The 26,348-nt window shown below is 32.8% G+C and overlaps 1 protein-coding gene across 4 annotated transcripts in view; it reads right to left on the reverse strand.

Moving 5' to 3' along the window:
• Window positions 1-26,348, reverse strand: part of EFEMP1 (EGF containing fibulin extracellular matrix protein 1) — a 77,299-nt gene that overhangs the window by 19,895 nt on the left and 31,056 nt on the right. For all 4 annotated transcript variants that reach the window (XM_074206499.1, XM_074206491.1, XM_074206484.1 and 1 more), the window contains one exon: window positions 1,575-1,697. In XM_074206499.1, the coding sequence (XP_074062600.1) occupies window positions 1,575-1,697 (123 nt within the window). The remainder of the gene's footprint in view (window positions 1-1,574; window positions 1,698-26,348) is intronic.

Below are 26,348 nucleotides of genomic sequence, written 5' to 3' on the forward strand. Positions count from 1 at the left end.
CAGGTCATTCCTTTGGGTAAAACACTGCAATGCTTGTCATTGACCTACTGAGGAAAACTAATTTCTTTTGTTTGGCATTCAAAATGATCTACAATCTGGTGCTACTCTACATCTATCTCTTTTAATTTTTCTTTTATCTCTTGAATACTTTCCCCACGGACATTTTCAAGGCTTGTTGCTCTTGACAATGCTGTTCCTCACAACTGAAACCCCTTTTTTGAATTCTATCATTTTAAAGTTTAAGTGCCACCTCTTCCATGACACATTCCTTTCTTACCCTGGCAGTAATGACCTGTTTCTTCTTATAGTTCACTAATCATTTTGCTTGTACATCTTATATGCTCATAAAATCCTGTATTTAGAGATGGAAAGGACTTCGGAGGTCATCTATTGCAACCTTCTTATTTTAAAGATGGGTAAAGACTAGGAAGACTTAGTAACTTGCTCATGGTATCACAAGCTTTAAGAATGAGAACTCCAACTCCCAGGCTGTCTGATTCCAATTTCAGGATACTTTCCACTCTGCTGTGATGTTTCTCATCTGTTATCTTGTATTTTAGATTTTATTGTGTGTAATAGCTACCTCAGATTCTAAGCATGCTGCTCTGGACCCAATAGACATTTGATGGTATTTCCTAACACTAAAACAATACAGAGAAAGGTTAATATTTTCAGTAAAACATCTAATTAATTTGGAATTGTTTTACATATAATAAAGATTGAATTTTTATGTCTCTGTAACTACTCTGTGATAGAGCTATCTGATGGTAAAAGAGATTTATACTGAGATCCTTTAAGTCATTGATCTTCAAGATGAACTTGCAAGATCTGACTTGGGACTTTTGACACAAGCTTCTAAGAGTCCTGAATTCCATCCTATTATAAATAGCATTATAGGAAGATTCAGTGTGAATATTAAACTCTCACATTATTTGTTATAAAGTTATATTTGTGTGTTCCTATTCTATGTGCTTTTGTTCATTTTTAATGGATATTTGTCAAGTCAGTCAACAATCATTTATTAAATACTTACTATGGACCAAATATTGCTAAGAGCTATGAATATAAAGAAAAGTAAAAATATAGTCCTTGCTCACAAGTAGCTTACTGTCTTTATTTGCTCTACTGTCAATATTAACTCCATGTTTTTGAGAAGATGCAATACTCTTGAAAAGACTTTGAATGCAATTTTTTTTCTATATCCCTTCAACAGTAATGACTTTTCTATGTTCTTTGCATTCAATAAACTATTGCAATAAACTGTGAACAAAAGTTGAGTCCCTGATGATTTTTTAGACTATCTTTTTCCAACCTTAAGGTTTAGTCAGCAGAATTAATGATTGGAGTACAGGCACTCAGCTCCAGGCTGGAAGCAGGGAAGTAGATAACTTTAAGATACAAGCATATAGTTGGGTGTTTCATAAATGGCTTGTACTCTTCCCTTTCTCTCTCCTCTCCCCCATCATTAGCTGTCATCTTTTATGAATATGGAGATGGTTTATCATAAGAATTTAAACACTTACAGATGAAATGTCATCCAGAACCAGTATGCTTTATTCTACTAGGGTACTTACCAACACACTGATCTCCTCGTTTCTGATATCCAGGGCGACACTGGCAGCTGAAAGATCCTCTTAAATTGATACAGATTTGGTCTGCCCTACAGTTATGAGTCCCTGTCTCACATTCATCGATATCTTTTGAAAACAAATAGACAAAAAGAAGTAGTTTTAGTCAGTTGTCAAAGATAATATTATTTCTATCTTGAAATTTTGTTTCCATTTTATTCAAAAGACAATGCTACTAGAATTGGATAAAGAGCTCCAACACCTTGGACTGATCCTCCTTAATGGACTTACAGAAAGACAGGGATAAGAAATGAGCAGCATGAGAATACTTGGAAGGACTGAAATTTCCTTCCATGGAAGGAATATCAATAGTGATGAAATCAAACTATTACTACATAATTTCTGTAAGTAGCTGTTTTAGTCAAATTCTACTGGACTCTATAAATATTCAAACTTTAATCTTACATTTTTACCAGCTTGTGTTTCCTGACCTATAAACACTATTGCTGTGCTTGTAAACTTTATAATTTGAACATAAAGAATAAAACCATGGCAAATTTCAAAATGAATTGAAACAAATTTGATTATATATATATTAGTTGTTTATATAAGAGAGTGCTATAACTTAAAATGTTTAATTTCTCAAAGTTTTCTGGTTTTTCTATAACAGAATAATTTAAAAAGTCAGATTATATCCTTTCTATTCCCTTTCTAATGTGCATATATGTGTGAAAATCTCACATTAGGCCTGTTTACAAGAGAAAAGGACAGAAGGTTTTTTTTTTAACTTCAGATCTAATCATGATTCAGTTATTTGGAAGCATTTTCAATTTGAATTTAAAGTATGATTTTTGTCGGCATTTCTGGGTGGGTGTGTATATATATATGTGTATATATATATATATATATATATATATATATATATATGCAATTTATACAATTTAATTTGTTTCCTTTTCTGTATCATAACTATTACTTTGAATGATTCTTATTGTAAAGTTGTAAATGAAGAATTATGCAATCTTTCTGCAACTAGAGATGGCAAACTGCATTACAAATTCCTCAAAACTTGTGATTTCTAGTTGACAAATTTCTTAGCTGAACCAGTTGTTTATACAAGCACTGGGGGTTTTTAGAACATCACAGTGGCAGACCCTGGGTGGTGCTTTGGAAAAAATGATGAATTCTTTTATGTACTGAATGAAAATGATTTTGACCACAAAATTCAGTAGAAAACAGACCACTGACAATGTGAATTTAATTTTCAATGCTTGCCTCCCCTGGAACATAAAGAAAACATAAGAATATTTCAAGAACACATCTCCAAATCTGGCAGGTTTAATTACAGTTCAAGCTTTGCTATAGACTTGTCTTTTGCATGTCTGTAGTTTACATATCTGTGTGGATGATTAAAGCATAAATATATTCAAGAGTTGCCCTATTCTGCCAATGGAACAGCTTGGGTTCAGGCAGAGGGTAGGACTTTCAGACATCAGTTCAAACTGACTGGACACTGAAATGATATGACAGATTTTTTCCCTGAGGAAAAGGGAGGGACAGATGTTAACAGACAAGTGTAGACATCCACCTGTTTCATATCAACTCTCAAAAGATTAACTTTTAACCTTGCATTGGGCTTATGAAAATGTCTTCTCAGATTCTTAATTTAATCAAAATTGTACTGCTAGTTAAATATACTTGACAGACATATATTCCAATGTGACAACAATGGACGTGCACTGACATATTCCTCTGAAGGTATTGTAAAATTCTTTGGCTGTTTAGCAGTCTCCTGAGAGGCAGTAATTACAACTTATTTTCTTTCTATGGATGGTGCCAGAGGTGGAACCTACCTCCCCCTGGAAATCTGCAATCTTTATGCCTTCTATTATATTCTCGTTTGCAGCTGATGAAAACATTCCTGTAGGGATTTCTTTAGTACTTTATGACTCTCTCATGCAAAATGACTTTCAGGATTTCTATTGTTTTAGATCAAGAAACTTTGCCAGAACTTACAGTGATAACTGCCCTTAGAGATACTGAAAACTTAGATTTAGATATGGCAAGATTCCCCATTTAGCAAGTGCTGGCTGTCAATTATAGATTTGTGTTTGGATTGCTCCGTTTTCTAAAGAAACATCACAAATGACTGATACTTTTCCAAGACTACTCTATTCATAATGTCTCCACCCCATTCATATTTTTTATATTTTGGGACTCTCCTATATTTCCCTTCATTTTGTATTCTAAAATCTTTTTTTTAATAAAACTGATTGAGATTTTAATTTTCTTGTGAGATAAGTTTAGAATTAATTAGTTTCATAAATAAAATTGATGCTGACTAAACTTTTTACTTCTTGAACACTGCATCCATTCATCTCTAGGGAAGACCATTTAGTAGGCAAGGATATGATATTAGATAAACTTCTACTGGTGTTAACTAAAATCATTTAGAATTCAATAAAGCAAATGTCTCCACTCATTCCTTCTTTCCCCCTCTAATCCTATAATAAATCTGGAATATGAGATCCTTGAAGGGGTGTATTTCATTTTGTCTTTGCATCCCCAGTGTAGTGTTATCCACACATTTGTTAACCTCTATAATCAGTATTTGATTTTGTTGAGATGCTACTCAACAATGTCAGAGAAGTTACTCCAGGGTTTAGGAAGTAGCTTTAGGTAATAGGATCTTGCCCTTAGCAAACAAACTAATTACTCAGAAAAATTAAAACAAAACAAAATACTTTATGCATCAAAGCTTATTTTTTTTGTTTTTTTTGCAAGACAGTTGGGTTATGTGACTTTCCCAAGGTCATACAACTAGACAATTATTAAGTGTCTGAGCCCTGATTTGAACTTAGATCCTCCTGACTCCAGGGCCAGTGCTCCATCTACTGCACTGCCTAGATGCCCTATTTTTTTGTTTGCTTGTTTGCTGTTTTTGTTTCAAAGCTAAATTGTTTTTAAAAAACCCTTTGTTACTTTAAAAGATGGATGTATGGAATAGAGCTGCAATGTAAAATCTAAAAAGAAACAAGGGTCACTAAACTGTACTATATATAAGAATCCCTAAGGGATTTCATATTGACTTAGAAATCATATATGTTTATATATTTCTTTTTCTCATTAATATATCAGTACATTAAAATCAGATAGAAATTATGTCTTGGTTTGGCTCAGAACAAACTAGAGAGTATTGTGGGTTGCATGCAGCCCTTAGACCAAGTGACACTTTTGTGATATAATAGTATTGTTCCTGTGACACTTCTATACACTTAGTGAGCACTGTAGGTACTAGATATAAGGGGGAATCAATAAATCACTAACTCTGTCAATTCTTTCTTCTACTTTCTTCTACTAATTCTTGCCTTGGCTTAGGCTGCTTCCCTAGACCTAAATGCCCTTCCTTATTCTCATATATTTCTATTTAAATAATTGTTTAAAATTATTCAATCATTTAAAAAGTCATTTAGTTTAATTAAATTAATTAATTAAATTAAATTAATTTAAATACTTATCTGCTATAATGAGGATAGATTCCCCAAAGAATAGTTACCCTATATTCAAGGTAATTATTATTAGTCTATATTCCTAAAGCTAAACTTAGAAGTCTTCACCAATGTGTTTGCCTTAAATAGTCAGAAGGTACAATGAATTCAAAGCAAAAGTATTTACAGAAAAAGTAAGTGGAAACAAGAAAGGAGGAAACAAAACATCTCTCCTGTTTACCAGGGGGTGTCTTCTCCCACAAATATATTCAGGATGAGTACAAAGAATGGATATACACAAAATTTATATAAAGGCATGGAAAGGCACATATGTGATCAGTATGTACCTGGAGAGGGGTAACTCCTATCTCTTATGCTATAGGAAGTCTAATGTCTTACAGTGTTTTGTGCTTACCTTGATGTCTAGACTCAAATAGCTACTACTCTATCGACTGCAGCTAATCAAGGCTGTGCTGAATACTTCAGGATGTTGCCTTGGTGGATGTTGCCAGATGCTGCTCAACTATGGTTTCTACTGCTTTCAACATCTGGTTAAGTTGAAATTTTTAGATCTCTTACTGTGATGCACTCTTAGAGCAGGAACTTTTATCTGGCTTTGTGATCCAATCAGGACACTGCAGCAGACCATGTGAATTATTGTCTTCTTTCTCTGAGGAGCATAACTTCTTAGAAAATACAGTGCTTACGCTTAGGAATTCTTGAACTTGGAGTTACCTGTGAAATAACTCTCAATGTTGGTATTGTCTTGGAGGTAGCATGGAATATAGTGTAGAGGGCTGGAGTGAAAAATGCTCAAATTCAAATCCTATCTTGCATACCTACTAGCTATATGCTTTTTTGGAAAGTCATTTAAGCCTCCTCATCTGAACAATGAATGGGCTGAATTCAATGATGTCTAATGTCTCTGCCAGCTCCAAATATATATATGATCTTATGATATATCTTATCCTATGATCATATGATTAATCATAAATTCTGCGTACATATAGAATAAAAAGTAAAACCAGAAGTGGGAAATTTCTTGAGAAGTTGGATTTTTGGATTGGATTGGATATATAAGGATAGGGAAGAGATTCCTAAGCAGAGGGGAATGGTACACATAGAACAGAGGGTCAAGAACAAACAGGTTGTTGGTGAAGAATGAGAATTAGATTGAGCTTGCTGAAACAAATTGTCCCTGTAAAGAAGAAATGTGGCTAAGTGGTAGAAGGCTTGGAAGGTCAAACTAAGGGCTATGATTTGGATATATAGCACAGAGACTAAAATTAGTTACAAAACACAAAAAATAATGCAACTTTGCAAAATGTCATAAAGCATATGTCAAGACACATTTCCTTATTCTACTTCTTGAAATATAGCTAATGGGGATAGCTAGTGATTTTCTCATTTTCCAAAAAGTGCCCACCTCCTCCCTTTCCTCAGTGTTGAATACAATACTGTGATGTCCCTATTGCTGACTATGGCAAGATAATCTTCAGTCATCAATTGCTTCAAATAAACCTGTATTACCTATATTTTGCTTTCTCTTTAAGACTTTTTGAAACACTATTCTGGTGTCTTTTCCATGTTGATTATTTCCTATTTATTCTATAAGTACATAGTTTGTTAAATAGGTTTTTTGCATGTTTATTTGCATTTTGTTCCCCCCCCCCCCCCACAGTGAACTCATTGGGAACAAGAATTCTCAATCTTTCCTTGTGTCCCCAGCAATTAGTATAGTGTCTGGAACTCAGTGAATGTATAATAAATGCTTAGTAACTATATCATGGCATTGCATATTTCGGTTTCTCTCAGAGTTTAATGGGAACAATTGTATCCCCATTTCACTTATGACCATTCAATCCTTGCTTAGTTTCTCATTTTCTAAACCATGAATTTGGAAATTTCTCCTCATTCTGTGACTCATATTTCCCAAACCCCTGACTCATACTGCTTGCTCTCTGTCTTATGCAACATTTTAATCTCTGCAATGTTCTTTCCACAACTTGATAACTTGCACTACACATGGGCATTTCAGTGAGTTCTCACCAGTGTAAGAATTAATTTCACTCAATACATTTCTGTAAAGTTCCCCTCAGGGTCTTTTTTTGATTTATGAAGATCCTTGGTGTTGGATTTGTATTAAAGTGGAATAATTCATGATCATTTTTTGAGAAGTTATAGAACAAAGGTAAAAGTAGTACTGGGAAGCAGGGGACATGAATTCTTTTTCGCTTGGCTTCTCATTGTGTAGCCTTTGGCAGGAATTCCAATATTTTTCCCTCTCTGCCTTCCTATCTATAAAGTGGACATAAGGTCTACTCCACACCCTTTCATAATGATCATGGACAAAAATCAAAACAAAACACAAAGAAGCACCACTTTCCTGTAGGATAAAGACCATATCTTTGGTATATGCTGAATGGAGTATAGTTCGTAGAACTATGTTGATATTTTATAATTTTAATTTAGTGGAGATTTCTATTTTTGAAATCCTGGCAGGGAAATTATCAGGTGGTTCTTGATTTGTCTGTATTTAAAGACTAATTTGTGTTTGGTTTCCATCTGGGACCCTTTCACATTGGAAGCATGTGAGAAAAAAATGTCAGGAAGGATTTATATTTGATATAAATAGCTATCTAACTGTCTAGTGAGTATCAGACACAACACTTATAGCTAGCTATTCTTTCCTTAGAATATTTTGAGATTTGGACCTATGCCAGTCTGTCTGGGATGCTTTAGGTCCAATTTTCTCTTGGGGAGAGAGGGCTGAATTAGTTTGACCTCTAGCACAATGATGTCAAACTCAAAAAAGGAATGGAAGTTGTGTTCTGTGTCAATGGAGTAGTATGTAGACCGACAAAATCCAGATAATTGGATATATGAAATTTATTATATGTTTCTTGAGAACTGGGACTATAGGCATCATGAAGATTTTTTTTCATCACTACATAGTATATTGTAGATGCTCTGGAAATATAGTTGAATAATTGAATGAAAGGAAATCCTCAGAACTACCTAACCTCATCTCATATACATAGAACTCCCTTGATATGCATTTTTCAGAAGAGTTTAGGGAACATCGAACTTTCCTGCATTGATAGATCTTGCTTTCCTCACTTGTATATAAGCTTTGGCTTCGTTATCTACCTATCCTTAAAAGTCCACTTCTTGCCTAATGCTGTTTTGAATTTATTTGATTTGTTTTCACAGATGTGTTGGCTTATTTCCAAATATTCCAAATATTTTAACTTTTTTATTTTCTAATTAAACATTCTTGGTTTAATCTGATTTTTTGCAACAGTCATTTCATTATCTTGATTCTTTAATGCTCCTCTACATAGTCATGCTCCTTAAATATAATTAAATAAGGCAAAGATTCTTTATAAAAGTGACTGATTAGACGTGAGTAGATGAAACACTGGGTCCACAGACAGGAAGATCTAAATTAAAATCCAGCCTGAGACAATTACTTGTTGTGTAACCCTGGACAAATCACTGAACATATCTGCCTCAGTTTTCTCAGCTGTAAAAAATACAGATAATAATAGCATCCACTTAGCAGGGTTGCTGTGAGAATCAAATGAGATAATATCTATAAAGTGCTTGGCCCATAACAAATACTTAATGCAAACTTATTCTCTTTTCCCTATAGAATAATCTTTGGTACCTTGGTAAACTTTTCTAAATATTTTAAACTATCTTCATTGTCATGATTCTTTAAATAAATTGAATATTTTAAATAAACTTAAATGTATAATTCTTTTTCCATGCCAATCTACTATCTCTCCATCACTCTTTTTTGAGGCAATTAGGGTTTAGTGATTTATTTGCCTGGGGTCACATAGCTACTAAATGTCTGAGGCTATATTTGAACTCAGGTCCTCCTGACTCAAGGACTGGTGTTCTACCTACTGTGCCATCTAGCTGCCCTGACAATTTGATATCAAATCAATAATTCAACGAGCATTTACATGCCAATGTGCTAGTGGGTACTCATATAATACAAAGGGAAATATTTCTAGAGAATTTGTTATTCAAATTCAAACTCAGCAAACTTTTATTACTTTGAATTCATTCAATCTTGCACAGCTAAATGGAATATAATTGGAAACCACTAAGTAAACAAAAGAGTTCACATGAAGAAAAAATAGGGGTCAAATAGTATAAGGCTGATATATACTTTACTCAAAAGAGAACTTAGTAGGCCCTTACTCAGAGACTACTCTTTTTTTTAAATACATTTCTAATGACTGTGGCAGTTTGATTTTTAAAGCTCAAAAGGCTCAAAAATTGCAGGGAGATATTGATATATATATATATATATATATACATATTATATATATATATATATATATTCAAGAATAAGAACTGACAGCAAGAGGAGAAAAAGAAAAACTATAAAGAGAACACACAAGAATTCAAAAACATGGCATTCATATTGTTCATATTGATGATGATGAGACATTAAGAAAAGGTTTAACTATATTCAATACACTCTGGTTAAAAATGCTTGGTTGAATGTGGTGCATTTGAAAAATACATTTTCAGAATGGTAGAAATAAAATAGTTTCATTTTTCATGGGAATAAAGCTTGAACTCTCTGGAAAACTACCATCTAGAATAACCGACTCCTTGACGATGCTGGTGAAAATATATTGACTTTCTCATTTGTCCTATTTTTTCTTATGAAGGTTATTACTTTGTAATTTTTTGGTTCTTCCCTTGATCCTTTCTTTTATATTGGAATAACATTCATAATGTTCCAAGTTTTCTGGGTTCCCTCCCCAATCCTCAGCCAATTATCAGCGATTTCTGTCAAAGACTTTTTATTTTCCTTGCTTCTTCCTTCACAATACTGGAATCAAATTAATCTGGGCCTCTTGCCCAGTCCAAGTTAGCTTTTTCACCCTTTTGAAATAATCGGCTAGAATTTATCCATGCTAAATAGTCATGGGAGGAAAAGTAAATGTCAATATTAAGTAACAGAAGAAAACTATCTTTACTGATGGCCAACAAAAGGTTAATAGTTTTAGTTGCTTATCAGTTCTGCAGAAGAGATGGTAAATAATTCATTGTGCCTTAAATTAAAAACAAAAATCCTGCCCAAATTCAACAAATAGCACTCCAAAGTCCTTTCAGTGTTCCTGTTTTAAACAATGGGACTTAAGTCTTTGCATGAACTGCCAAGTCAACTGTCCTGGATTTCATAATGGAATAATATGCTGTCATTCATATGTAAAAATGCTGCTACTGCATGTGTTTTTAAGTTGCTTTTTCCAGTAACCCTCTCTTGACTTGTCTCCCTGGTGACTAGCGGCACACATCTGTGGAATGGTCAAATGGGGGTTAGAGGTGTGGTCTATGGCTGTGGAAGAGAGAAAAGTTAACTGGCTCATGTGAAAACTGATTCCATGACTCATCAGTACCATTCACTAAACACGTGAGCCAATTAGCCAGAGACTTTTACAAGAATGAGCAAAGAAACCAGGGCCCTAATTATTATTCTTTGCTTGCTTCCACACTACCAAAATGGATACTCCATGACATAAGTTATAGGGAATAGAGCACTTTGCAAAGAAGTAAGTTAACTTTAGGTGTACATCTTGGAATTTTTACACATGATATATTATATCCATGTAGAACTTTCCTGTTCTATTCCCAACTTATTCAGTTGTTGGAATTCAGTTTTAAAAGGGGAAGAAAAGATGACCCCCCCACCAAATAATAGATTTAAATTTGAAGATAGTGGGACAAGTAAACCATTTCTACCTACTTGGAGATAAAGAATGTTCAGTGAAGCAAGTAGCATTATTTTTGTGAAAATTAGTGTCAGACCAAGTTAATCATTCCTGTTTTCATCACTACATCTAAGCAACTTTTGACCAAACTATTAAATTTATTGAATTTACTTTGGTAATTTTTTTCTAAATTTCTGTTGATTATCCATTATCTTTTAGAACAGATTCAAATGTGTAGTTGTTGCTTGCTGAGCTTTCCACTATTCTGTTTGTATTTTTCTTATATTGTCAGTAGTAAAAATAATATCAGGGACAATCTCTATTGATGTCCTGCTTGATTCCTCCTTTGTGGTTAGGTCAGCAGAGTGCCAATACTGGTAAGCTGTACCAAGATCAAAAGAAAGTCTTTGACCATGGGGTCAGATGGACTCTGTTTGCCGTCCAAGAACCAGTCTAGCTAAATTCACAGATGTTTCTTGCTAAGTTAGTTCCAATAGGAGTGATTACTGTTTTTGGTCACAACAACTCATATACTTTCACACAATACTTCAACATGGTGCTTGGCATCTAGAATCCACTTATTAAAATGTTTGTTGATTGATTGATAATTGCATCACAGTGGAAGTGTCTGTATTGGTGAAATAACAGATTCTTGAAATGTTAGAATGGGAGAAAAGATCTAAGTGTGCTAATTCTGAGATGATATGTGATTACCTGAAACAATGAGGCAAAAAGAAATAATAATAATGAATTATTGGTATTTATAAATTATGTGTTTATTCTGCTTTGGCAGTGTGCATGGGATGAAGCTGGACAAGATTCTTAGTTTTTTCTTCTATGTATTGGTCCTTTTGTGAAGTTCTTTCCTTAAAGGAGATTAGTATCAGGTTGTCTCGTGTGTGCCTTGCTCATTTACCTCCATACATGCTAGCTGCTAGGAAGGCATAGATAACTGCTTTCTGACATTTTCCTCTAAGGGAATGTTCTTCTTTTCCTTAAAGTCATTCCTTTACAGAAGTGCTTTGGTTTTTCCCTTAATTTCAACTTTCTTTCCTTGATTTTGTGCAACTCAATTGTACAACCTGAGTATCTGATGGTTGAAGTTAATTTGCTAGAAAAGCATGATTGGAAAAGACTTGATCTTCAGTGATCACTTAGGGGCATCTGATGGACACTTAAGCTTGACATGGACAGATGATTATCTAGTGTATTTTTGGTGACTTTTAATGAAGGAGAATCTATAGTCTCAATATACTTTGGGCATTTGACATTTATTGGCCAATATGTTATAGGTAAACAATGATGTTATTGTATCTGTGACCTTCATGTCATGAAGTCAAATAGGAAATAACACTTTGCTTGGTTCCATATATGGATTATGGCCATCATTTCTTTTAGGGTTTTAATATAATCATATTATTCAATTGGATATTTTGATAGATTAATGATTTCATATCTGGATATTACATCTATCAATAAAGATTGTAATCTTTCCCTTCCTCCTCAGAAAATGTGATTTTAGTTCATGTTTTCCCATAAATCCTCCATAAGGAATACACTTAAAGCCTTCCTTTGATTATAGTATACAGGTCCATGATGATGTTGATGGGATAGTGATGTTGTGTGTATGAGTACAAATTATTACCATCTACCACACTAATACTATAAATGCATACTTTCTTGAATGAGAAATTATGCGAGAAAAATGCTTATTTCACTGGCATCTAGTATTCCATTAATAGTGCATTTCCCCTGACCTATCTTGTATTGAAGTCTCTGGCTTGGTCTCTTGCCATGAACTCCTTTAATATTGCCTGCTATCTTGTATTTATGTATCCTTTGAACTTTGGCTTGACCTGGCACAACATTCTGTTTATTCTCTCAGAACACAACTTGAAGCACGGCTTCTTTTTGGACATAAGGTCTCTTCCTTAGGCACTTATCCAAATACACAAAAGAGCTTTGAACCCTTTGATTTTGTCAGTATGGAGAATTCAAGGTAGTTGGCAGTTTGCAGCCATCTCTAACCTTGTAGGTAAGTCTTAAGGAGATGCCTGAAGTACAAAGAGGGTAAGGGCTTTGTCCAGGATCACATAGAAGATTGAGAAGCAGAATTTGAATGTAGGTCTTCCTGAGCCTAAGCCTTGCACGCTATTTTTCTTCTCTTCTCTATTGGCCCTTTTGTTTGTCCACGATCATTACTGTGGAAATGATTTAGATTCATCTAGATCTCATTCTTGCTAGCCTAACCAACTTTTCCATACGATGCCTCTGAGGCTGCTTTTCACATGCATGTTATTCCTAGTATTCCAACAACCAGGAATCATTCCATTCCTTTTTGAGTTCTTGGTCATTTTAATTTTTCATGATGATACATTATTTTCAGACATAAAATTGTAGAGTTCTGGTAAGATCACTGGTCTTGAGAATCCCCACCTCTGACACAAGTCAGATTACCACTTTATCCCTAAATTTTCTCATTTGCAAAACAGATTATGGCATATGCATTTTCTATCTTATAGGATTGTTGTGAGGAAAGTGCTTTGTAAAATATAGAGGGCTTTTATTTCTATTATTAGAAGCCAGAGAACATTAATGTTAAAAGGGTTTGAAATCATTAAAAAGCAAGATTTTTCTTCTTCTTATTAACCAATTTCAATTTTATGTTGATATCAGATACTAAAAATGCCATGAACTCTCATTGTAATTGGCCATCTAAGAAAAAAAGCAAATAAATACCTATTAGATTTGCTAGCTTCTTGTGAAACAAAATTGAAATAATTGTCTAAGTGTTTATATAAACAATACCTAAAAACAAAATGGGAAAAAAGGAAAAATATTTGTTTAATGAAAGTACTTAAGAAAGCTAAATGTTTTGATTTCATAAAGTTTATCAGAAAGAAGCTATATAAAAAAAGTGCATTTATTTGGTCTCTGAATAAACTTGTAACATTTTACCAAAGTTCCCTTACAAAGTTTTCTTGAAATCCCAAATTCCATAGTAAAAATGAAATTTCAAGTTTCTAATTTTAAAATTTCCTCCACATTTAAATTGGAGAGCCAAAGCAAACATAAATGACAATGAACTTCCTAATTCAGGAGGCAAAAAGGAGTCTAGAAACAATCCTTCATTCTAAGCTAGATGAACAATTAGTGTCTTCAGGATAGTTGACATTTAGATTTCAGCTTATTTGTACAAATGGTAACAAACATTTACCTGTCAGAGCATTGGGGATCCAAAAGTAAAAAAAACAAAAAAAGATACAGCTCAAAGGAGCTGTGGTGTTGCTGGATAGTCATTGAACTACAGAACTGTTAATGTTTGGTAAATTCAGAAAAAAAATATTAAAGGAAATAATAGATAATGCAAACAGAGAACACAAAATAAAGAAGAGATGTCACCTAAACATGTGGTTTCAGAGAGACAACCAAATTAAACCAGCACTCAAAATGAATTTCTTAGCATTAAGATATATCAAAAAGTTTGCTTTGCTTTACTTTCTCAGAATTTGATATATATATTCATTCATAATTATGACATGAAGTACTTCCATCGATTCTGCAATATTCTGTTTTCTTTTTTTTCTATCAGAAAAGGAATTAATTTCAATTTCCAATCTCAAAATTAGCTTTAAGTTTTTTTCTCTTACTAAGTTAGTGGTTTATTTACAGAAACCTTTTAATAAAAACTTTTGACTTCAGGCATGCAGATTTGATTAACTTTGTTTATTGTGAAACTATTGGATTTGGCTTAAGGGGTCCCAATAAGTGATCTCTAATTGTGAAAACTCTTTTCACAATTTCCAGGGGTAGCCAAGAACTGTAGTTCAATTAGCAGCATGGAATTACAAGTTTAAATGGACATACTATTACTTTTCTTAAAGCTACTTTCCTACTTTTCATGTTAGTTTTTCCTACTGTAAGAAGGTCATATTGAAATATAAAAGTTATTCAAAAACAAAATGTATGGATAATTTTTTTAAAAAGAGAGAATGTAAAACCAGCTAAATGAAATCTAGGACTTTTTTTTGGTATTTAATAACTATATATAGCTGTGTGACCTTAGGCTAATGCTTTAATCTTTCTATGCTCTAGTTTTCACAAAATAAAAGGATTACAGTAGATGAGCACTGAGGTTCCTTACAGTTCTAAATTTATTTGAACCATTTGGTTTTGGAGTTAGGAAGAACTGAATTCGAGTCTTACCTATGATGTATCCTGACTGGTGGTACAATAGATAGAGTACTGCACTTGGAGTCAGAAAGCTTGAGTTCAAATATGACCCCAGGTACTTAGTAGTTAGGCAAGCCTCTTAACCTCTGCTTGCCTTCACCAGCAATGAATAATAATGATAATTATAGCACTTACTTCACATAGTTGTTGGGAAGATAAAATTTAATAATATTTGTAAAAGTACTTAGCATAGTGCTTCTATTCTACACAGCAAGTTCAATTATATAAATGTTTTTTCCTTCTCCTGTGTGAGTCTAGGCAAATCATTTAAACTTTAAGAGTGCTAGGCAAAGAAGACTGTAAATTGCAGAACAGATGTCCATCTGCTTTAGTAAAGGAAGTTTCATATTAATAAAATAAAATAGAATGAATTGTTGGCATTTATTACAATTTTTCATAGCAATAAAGATATTTTTATTATTAAACAACGGAATTTTAAAAAATGTACATTTCAAATATAGCTCTCATTAAGTGAACATATCCTGGAGGTAATAAGGGAAAGGAATGTTACTTTGAACTAATTTGGAGAAAAAAAAATTTCCTGATTGAAACAATTATCAGCAAATTTTCCTTTAGCAAACTTAATATAACAAAAAACTATTTTGGTGTTAATTACCTTAGTTTGCTGAAGGTCATTTTTTCCCAAATAAATTTTTCTTTGCCATTTAAAAACATGCAATTCCAAATTTTGGTTTCTTTCCTTCCATGCCAAGTTCACCACTAGTAACAATTATCACAGGTAGAAACCTAACATCCTATGCTCTGATTGACCTACTCTGTTGAATATACAAATGACTGTTTCTTACTAGCTCCAGTTCTCACCAGCTCAATGTTAAGCCTAATGTACAATTTCTATAAACATCAGTGCTCCAGAGTAAAAAAAAGTGATTAACTCTGAGCTCAGACAAATGGAAAGTAGTGAAATTATAATTCCTCACTTGGAAATACTGCTGTAATGTTTGTGCTTCAAAGGTCAAGGTATAAAGAGACGTAGATGGAAGGTTACACTTTTATACCTTTTTTTTTATCAAGGTAGGTAGGAGAAATTTAGCAATGGAAAAATGGTGAGTTGGCCATCTTACAGAACACCACAACTCAGAAGTCATCTTATTTTGAAAAGTTTAGAACTCTATAAAGTAGAGAAATTAGATATTAATTTAGAACTAATTAATTAGTTAATTAATTTAGAACTCTATAATTAGAAAGTAATATCATAAGCAGAGAGACACACATAAAACAAAGGTAAAAGGCTGTCACAGAATATATTATTTTAGCTGAAGTAAAAAAATATATAGTAATCCTGATGACAGGCAAAGCAAAAGCAAAAAGAGATTTAATTAAAAGAGACAAAAAGGAAACTTTTGCTAAAAGGTATCATAGACAATGGTAATATCAATACTAAACATTTGTATTAAGTGGTATAGCATTCAGATTCTTAGAGGAGAAATAAAGTGTTACAGGAAGAAATAGAAAGCAAAACTATAGTAATTGGGGACACAACCTCCTCCTCTTAGAACTAGATAAATATAAGAATAAAATAAAAAGAAAAAAAGGTAAGGAAGTGAATAGAACTTTAGGAAAATTAGATATGATAGACCTTTGTAGAAAATTGAATGGATGTAAAAAAATGCTTTCCCCCCCCAGAGGTATATGGCACATATACAAACACTGACCATGTATTAGGCATAAACCCCAGCAATCGAATGCAGAAAGGCAGAAATAATAAATGCATCCCCTTTAGATCATGATATAATAAAAATTGAAAGATAGATGAAAATAAATTGGAAACCAAATAATCTAATCCAAAAGAATGAGTAGGTCAAACAGCAAATCATAGAAACAATTATTTCATCTGGAATTTTTAAATCTCTAAATGGTTATATGAATAAACTAGAGAAAGAGCAAATCAGTGAATTGGGCAAACAACTAAAAAAAGTAGAAAAATTAAAATTAAATAAAAAATCCCCAATTAAAATCAAATCTCAAAGGAAAGATTAATAAAACTAAAATTAAGAAAACTATTGAATTAATAAATCAAACTAAGAGTTGGTTTTATGAAAAAATTGGATAAATCCCTCATTAATTTGCTTAAGAAAAAAGAAAGAAGGAAATTAATTACCAGTACTAAAAATGAAAAAAGGTGAATTCACCACCAATGAAGAACTTATAGCAATAATTAGGAACTATTTTGTCCAACTGTATTTCAATAAATCTAATAATCTAAGTTAAATGGATGAATATGTACAAAAATATAAATTGCTCAGATTAAAAAAGATGAAATAAAATAGTTAAATATACCATTTTAGAAAAATAAATAGAACAAGCCATCAATGACTTCTCTAAGGAAGAATTTACAGGATTAGATGGATTTACAATTGAATTCCAACAAACAATTAAAGAACAATTAATCCCAATACATTAAAAACTTGGCAAAGGAGGAGTCCCACCAAATTGCTTTTATGACACCAATATGGCACTGATACCTAAACCAGGATGACTCAAAACAGAAAGACAATAATAGACCAATTTTCCTAATGAATATTGATAAAAAATTTTTAAATAAAATATTAAGAAAGAGATTATTGCAATTTATTAGAATAGACTAGGATCAAGTAGGATTTATCCAAGGAATACAGAACTGGTTCAATATTAGGAAAATCATTAATATAATTGACCATATCAATAACAAAACCAACAAATCTTATCTTAATCTCAGTAGATGCTAAGAAATCTTTTGACAAAATGCAACACCTATTCCTATTAAAAACCCTAGAGAACATAGGAATAAATGGAACTTTCTTTGAAATGGTAAGTAATACCTACCTTAAAACATCAGCAAGCATTATCTTTAATGGAGATAAGCTAGAAGCTTTCTCAGTAATTCAGGGGTGAACAAGGATGCTCATTGTCAACACTATTATTCAATATTGTACTAGAAAATTTAGCTTTAGAAATATAAGAAGAAAAAGAAAAGGAAGGAATTAGGATAGGCAATGAGGAGACAAAGTCTTTGTAGATGATATGATGGTACTTAAAGAATTCTAAAGAATCAACTAAAAAGCTACTTGAAATAATGAACAATATTAGCAAAATTGTAGTATATAAAATAAATACACATAAACCATCAATATTATTATATATTACAAAGAAAGCCCAGCAGAAAGAGAGATAGAAAGAGACATTCCACTTAAAACAACTGTATACAATATAAAATAAAATATTTTGGAATCTACTTGCTAAGACAAATCCAGGAACCATAAACACAATTACAAAATACTTTTTACATAAAGTCAGATCTAAACAAGTGTAAAATATTAATTGATTATGGGTAGTCTAAGTTAATATAATAAAAATTACAATTTTGCTTAGTTTACTTATTCAGTGCTATACCAGTAAAATTACCCCAAATTATTTTATAGAGCTAAAAATATTTAAAAAAATCATCTCAAAGAATAAAATCTCAAAAATATCAAGGCAATTAATGGAAAAAATGGAAAGGAAGGTGGCTTTGCAATACCAGATCTAAAACTATATTACAAAGCAGAAACTATACTGGCCAAGAGATAGAGTGGTGGATTAGTGGATTAGATCAGGTACACAAGACACAACAATCTACTGTTTGATAAACACAAAGATTCCAGTTTTTAAGATAAGAACTCACTATCTGACAAAAAACTGCTGGGAAAACTCAAAAAAAAGTAAGGCAGAAACTAGGCATGGACCAATATCTCATACCATATAGTAAGATAAAGCCAAAAATGGGTAGATGATTTAGATATAAAGAAAGATACCATAAGTAAATTAAGAAAACAAGTAATAGTTTATCTGTCAGATCTATGGAGAAGTGAAGAATATATGATCAGATAAAAGACAAAGAACTTTATGAAATGTAAAATGGATTATTTTGGTTACATTAAAAAGTTTTTGCACAATAAAACCAATGTAACCAAGATTAGAAGAAAAGCAGAAAGATGGGAAATAAATTTTTGCAGCCATAATTTCTGAAAAAGATCTTATTTCTCAAATTTATAGAGAACTGAGACAAATTTATAAGAATACAAGTCATTCCTCAATTGATAAGTAGTCAAAGGATATGAACAGACAGGTTTCAGATGAAGAAATTAAAGCTATATATAATCATAGAAAAAATGCTCAAAATCACAATGGATTAGAAAATAAAAATTAAAACAATTCTGAGTACCACCCCATATCTATCAGATTAGCTAATAAAATAGAAAAAGAAAAATTATAAATGGTTGAGAATATGCAGGAAAATTGGGACACTAATGCATTATTGGTGGAGTTGTTAACTGATCCAACCATTCTGGAAAGCAATTTGGAACTATGCTGGAAAGACAATCAAACAGTGCACACCCCTTTATCCAACACCATCACTAGGTTTGTATCCCAAAGAGATCATTAAAAAGGGAAAGAGACCTACAGTGGTGGCAAAGAATTGGAAAATGAGGGAATGCCCATCAACTGGGGAATACCTGGAAAGACTTACATGAATTGATGTTGAGTGAAATGAATAGAACCAGGAGAACATTTTACACAGTAACAGTAACACTGTGTGATGATCAACTATCATTGAATTACCTTTTATCAGCAATGCAATGATCCAAGACAATCCCAAAAGACATGATGGAAAATGCTATACACATCCAGAGAGAAAACTATGTAGAATGAATGAAGATTGAAGCATTTTATTTTCACTCTTTATGATTTTTCTTTTTTTCTGGCTTTTCCCTTTTGTTTCTTCTTTTACAACATGACTAGTGTGGAAATATGTTTCCGTGATTGCACATGAATAACCCATAGATAATTTGTGGTCTTGGAGAGGGGGAAGGGAACAAAGGGAGTGAGAAAAATTTGGAACTTGAAATCTTACAAAAATGAATATGTAAACTATCTTAATACATAATTGAAAAAATAAAATACTAAAAAATTTATTTCCCATCTTTCTGCTTTTCTTCTAATCTTGGTTACATTGGTTTTATTGTGCAAAAACTTTTTAATGTAACCAAAATAATCCATTTTACATTTCATAAAGTTCTTTGTCTTTTATCTGATCATATATTCTTCACTTCTCCATAGATCTGACAGATAAAGCATAAGGTTTGAAAGGGATATTCTTTTAAACCTTATGCTATAGACAGAAGAATGTCTGTGTTAAAAAAACACCTAGTTTTAGGGCTTTTAATCTTTTTTTGGGGGGGGTCATGGGCCCTCCTTTTCAGAATAATGTTTTAAATTGCACAAAATCATAAACATACAAGATTCCACAGGAAACCAATTAAATGGCAATATAATTTTCAAAATATTAAAAAATCATGGACTCCAGGTTAAAAAGCTCTCATCTAGTCCAATCAATACAAAAAATAAGAGCAGCTCTTTGTGGAGAAAGGATTATTTTCATGTTCATGCTCATCACTTTCCTTTGCATGTCCACAATCACTAGCAGGTAAGTATGCTGAACAGGAATTCCATTTATATAGATCAAAGCTCAAGGTCAGATTCATTGAGGGAGTGGAAGAAATATTAAAACTGAACTGATAGCCTCCTGCTGAGCAGACCATGAAAGACTCCACCAGATTGCTTGTTGATCAATTCCACATGCATATAATATAGGAGCGTTAATCTTAACATACACATGACTTTGGTTTGTGGCTGAAAACAAGTCATACTGTAGGAACCTAATGCCCCCAAAGCATTTGGCTGTTTGAGTGCTAATATTCAAGGAGACAAATGACATTTGAAAATAAGAGAGCATTCGTTTTATAAATATTATCTCATTTGATATTCAAAATAAGTCTGAAAGGAAAGACTCCCATTTTACAGTTGAGGAAACTGAGGCAAACAGCAGTTAAGTGACTTGCCCAGTTAGTGTCTGAGGTCAAATTTGAATTCAGGTCTTCTTGACTCGGGGTTCAGCATTTTATCCACTGCAATGCCAGCTTCCTCTAATACTTTGTTTTATTCATTTAAAAGACATTAGTCTGAGAAAGATCCATAGGCTTCCACAAGAGGTGGAAGGTATCCATGACACAAAATGATTAGGAGTCTCTATGTTGAAAGGGATGTGATGAAGTTCTGAAGCATCCTTTATTGATGCACCTATTGTTATGTCTGATTTTTATTCTTTATTCCTTTTTAGTCCCTATTGCTCTGGGGACTTAAGTATGGCTGCCATGTAATAGTAAAATTTAGATTTGGAATCAGAAATCTTGGGTTCAAGCACCAGTTTTACCTTGTGTGAAATTTCAGCTCTCTGAGACTTATTTACATTACCTGAAAATAAAGTCACTGTATTAACTGTAAAGTCTCTTTTAGTTTTAACATTTCTGATTTTCTGATTCTCTCATTTATAGGTGACATGAAGCTATAGATTTCTAATTTGTTCACTAACAGGTAGGCCAGAATGGTGGGTCAAACTTACATCCAAATGGAAGAAACTATACACAGAAAAGAACTGGGTTGAGGGCAGGAGATTATAACAGAGTGGGGAGGGGTACAGGATGACAATTTGATGGAATAATAGGGTCTAGTGAGGTTTTCTTTTTGAGATGAGACCTAAGTATTTTTGTAGGCTTTAGGAAAAGAACTTAGGGAGGTAAGGAGAAGCTCATTATGAGATACAGAGAGACACAGAGAGAAACACACACAGACAGAAACAGAGAGAGAGAGACAGAGAGAGACAGACAGACAGAGAGAGACAGAGAGAGAGACAGAGAGAGACAGAGACAGAGAGACAGAGAGACAGAGACAGAGCAAGACTGGGGGAGGGAGTGAGATGAGAGAGAAAGACAGACAGAGAGTCTGAAACAGAGAAAGAGAGACAGAAAGAAGGAATGATACTGGGAACAATTAGCTAGAAAAGATGAAGTGATCAAATGTATATGTGGAAAAGTTAGTTTTGGAGAGAAGGGTCATTTTGATATCAGAGACTGGAGTAAAGGGTCAGAAAGTGGAAATAATGTCAGGATGTTGTGAGATGTAGGGAAAGGGAGAAGAGGAAGTTCAGAGTGAGTGGTCTCTATTTTCTCAAGTTTGAAATGTGATTCTCATCTGTCAGCATGGTGTTTCTCTGTGTTATCTTCTTCACTTTAAACTTTTCAAAGGTTGTTCATTTGTTATTTTGTTTAAAACTACTTAGAAAACCAAGTTTAGAGATGTCCTAAAGATAATTCTGTGGAATACAGGGGGGGAAATGATCTAATCAAGAAAGGAGCAGCAGCAGTGTCTTTAAAGCATCTCTTTTAGGTTATGGTGACATTTTTGATACCACTTTTCCTTGAAGTCTTTTACTGAAGCAATAAAAAGGAAACCTTCATTTGAAAAATCACACTTCAAGCATTTAAAAAGACTAGCATGAATATACAAAAGAGAAGAATAATTTTGTTTATTTTTTTTAAGTGAGAACTAGGATCAAATGTTTAGAAATTTGTACACCATTATATAGACATTACTTCATTTTTCCCATGGTCAGATAGTACACTAAATTAGATTAATATTTAGATTCAGTCTTAGTTATGTTCTAATTTCAGTTCCAAACTACAACTAGGTCTTTGTCAGTGCAATTAATGCATTCCCTCTACCCTCAGTGGCTGCTTCATTTGCATTTACACTGCATATTTCCATTAGGCTACAGTTACCATATTTTACACAACTATAACATTGACTAGTGAGTTAAAAAACATATAACTATTTCATGGATTTTTCACTAATTAGGTCCTAGTAGGAGCCTTAAGAAGGTACTGAAATTTTCATTTCAAAATAAAAATCGTCCTAAGAGATGAATGCCCATCAAGTCATACTACTTTATTTTTTGTTTAGTTAGTAAGTTTCAAGTGACTGAGGCTGGATTTGAACTCAGGTCCTCCTAACGCCAGGGCTGGCTGTCCACTGTGCCATCAACTGCCCCAAGTCATGATACTTTGTGCAAGAAAAACAAAAGTGGCAACTTGTGAAGTTTTTTTCCCTGATTAAAAACTTGCTTCCCTCAGGTTTTGACATTATAAGTGCATAATAACAGAATTGTACTTTCTTTTTAATGACATATCTTTATTTACATTTGTGGCATTTATAAAATCAGTTCCAATTAATTATATAAAAAGTCTAACTAGTTTAACCTATTTGTCAGATTTAGGCCTTAGGAGAAAATAAATTATATTTTATGCACCAAAGATTACAGATTTGCCTATTCAAATTTGGTAAGTAGACACATTAGAGGGAGCTCTTTGAAAGATTTGCATTTCAACATGATCCGAGGCACTTTATTAATAAAAGACAATTTAGCTGGGCACTCAAGTTAAAGTTCATTTCTACTTTGAAGTGATTTTTATGGATTCTGAAGTCCTGTTTGTATGTGTGTGTGTGTGTGCTATTCTCATGTTATTTCTTACAAAGCAAAGTCTCTTCCATATATTAGAATTTGATTCTTCAATCTAATGGGAAATAAAAATGTAGTCAATACAGATAATCTCAAGCAGACTTTCACCTCTGAGAAATACAAGAAAAAGCATGTTCCTTGTTTATGAGGTGTCCCAAGATGGAAATTTAAATTGGCCAATAAATGGATAAACCAGGTGTTTTACCTTTGTCAAATTTTGGCTGTAGGGAGGTCTTCAAAGAAAAGATGGAAAGTCAAGATTGAATAAAATAGGATATAAATATAGTTAAAATTCCTTTGGAATATATTATGTTAGCCAATATATTCTCAAATCTTCTAAACTTTGATTTTATTATCCCAGTAGTCAAACTCCATTTTCTAGATTTTGTTGTCTCACCCTCTCTTCCTTTACAGTTTTTCTCTGGCGGAAAAAAAAGAATTTTCCATAGAAATAGAGGAAAGAAGAAATGTATCTTCTTTGTCCATCCACATGTTTTTCCTGGTAGAAGGGTTGGTTTAATTAGCTATTGGTGATAGAAAACTCTCAATTTTATTATTCTTTAAATGGGGATACTTGCTCTACCTCTCTGAAAATGTTCTTCTGACAAAGTACTTTGTAAATTTATAAGTTCTATACGGCTATGAGTTCTTACTTCCTTCTAACTATAGCCTCAAGGCACCTTGTTATTGCTATTAGCTTTTTATTTACAGACAATTTATGACAGGGAACTTGGTACTGATCACTTCAACTATATTATTGTTACAATTATTAATAATGCTCAGCAACTTACTAGGTTTAGGTAAGGGACAGAAAACTGGTTTAAAAGATTGTTCAAGAGCTTATTTATTAGCATATTGTTTCTTGGAAAAAATCATAGTTTAAACTTTATTAATTAGTATTGTGTTGATTTGGAATTTGTGGTAACATGGTTTTTTTGAGCTAGTGTTTTTGTCTTTTTTCTAGAATAAATGTGATTGCTGGACAATAACTACAATTAACTGTAAAAAACATTTACCCTACTTAAGAGTGAAAATATTATTTCTAAATAACTTTTTTTTTTTGCAAGGCAAATGGGGTTAAGTGGCTTTCCCAAGGCCACACAGCTAGGTAATTATTAAGTGTCTGAGATTGGATTTGAACCCAGGTACTCCTGACTCCAAGGCTGGTGCTTTATGCACTACGCCACCTAGCTGCCCCTAAATAACATTTATTTTATCAATAATATTTACATTCCAAATATGAATAGCATCATCATACATTGTTTTATTTATTAAAGTTCTAATAAAATTATCTATTATAGAGAACTAATTTATTTTGGGCTTTCCTATCTATAGTAATGAAATTATTGAGAAATGTTCTTACTTTTTAACTATCAAACTGATTAGCCACAATGTGAATAAATTAACAAATTTTAATTTTAGATGTGTAATTGCCTTGCTTCCCACACTAAAGTATTTGAAGTTAATGCTTTGATTATGTTACTCTGTCTCAAAAGTATTCTGTGATTCCTTATTCCCTCCACCAATGCAGATCTACAACTGTTTTGCATCTCATATATAGTCTTAAGAAAACTGACTGGGTCATGGAGAAATTAGTTTCTTCATTTGAGGAGATATGACAAGATGACCTGTGAGGTTCCTTCTAGCCTAAATCTATAATCCTATGATTTTTTTCAGGGTCACAAAGCCAGACTGTGCCAGAAATAAAACTAGAACCTGGTTCTTTCTGAACCATATTACCCCACCAACATTTTTCACCATTAGTTATAGAACAATGTCCAAAGTTCTTGTCTTAGCATTCAGATATTCTCTTAATCTTGTTATAACTTAACTTTTTCAATATCATTTCTCACTCTCTCTTATCAAAGCATAGCTAGAGCATTGGAATTCAAGTTGAGAAGTCTTGGAGTCAAATTTTTCTTATCAATGACCATGGGCAAATATTTCTGAGCTTTACTATTTTCATCTGTTACATGGAGAGAAATACTTGTAGTACCTACCTCATAACATTAAGGAGTATAGAAGAGCTTGCCTTGATTACTATAACTTAATGAAAGTGGTATTATTATAACAATGAAAGTGGAATGGATATACTGTGAGGTTAGTGGATTTTCCATAAGAGACCTGCTTCCTCAAGCAGAGACTGAATGACAATTTGTTGAATATGTTGTCAGATTCCTATTTAGATTTTGGTTGGGTTGCTTTCAGAACTCCTTCCAATTTTAAAATTCTGTAATTAAATTAAATTAAACTATAAATTAAAAATTGGCTATTTAGAAAAGGGGTCCTTGATACTTAAATTCCCATTTAGAATCTTCAGAGCATGGAGCTGTGGAAAGGTGGTTCCATAACAAAATGTTTTTCCTTATTGTCTATCATTCTAATTTATATTTACCAAAGTGGTCTCTATCTGTTTGAGTACTGAGTGGGTAGACAGTAATCAGGGTCAAGAGCAGAGATTGTTACTTTACTGCTTAGGGGGTAAAAAGGCATCCCTCTTTTCCAGAAAGTCTTACCTTGCCTTCAGGTGGATTAAACACAATACTAATTAGATGGTGGGAATTGGAGTAGCAAGGAAGGGGCAAGGAATAAATCTTGTTTACAGAGTATATTAAATTTTTTTCTTTTGAATAGTTGAAAAGACCAATTTTGATTTGTTTCTTTTTTTAAAAAAAGAAACATACATGATCATTTCTTTAAATTTCTTCCAGATGGATTTAGTCATGAGATGATTGATTATCCACTCAACTTTGTAAGCTATGTGATTAAGGTCAAAAACCTAAAACAAACTGTTTTGGCTCTGTCTTTTATAGTAAGTGGCAGGAAGAGTAATCCTAAAACTATCAATCTGAATTTAGTGATGAGAGGAGAGAGGAATTCAGAAGGAATATTTAGTTCAAGAAAATAGAGTCACAAATAGATATGC

This window comes from Macrotis lagotis, chromosome 1, assembly GCF_037893015.1.
Source record: "Macrotis lagotis isolate mMagLag1 chromosome 1, bilby.v1.9.chrom.fasta, whole genome shotgun sequence".
NCBI lineage: Eukaryota > Metazoa > Chordata > Mammalia > Peramelemorphia > Peramelidae > Macrotis > Macrotis lagotis.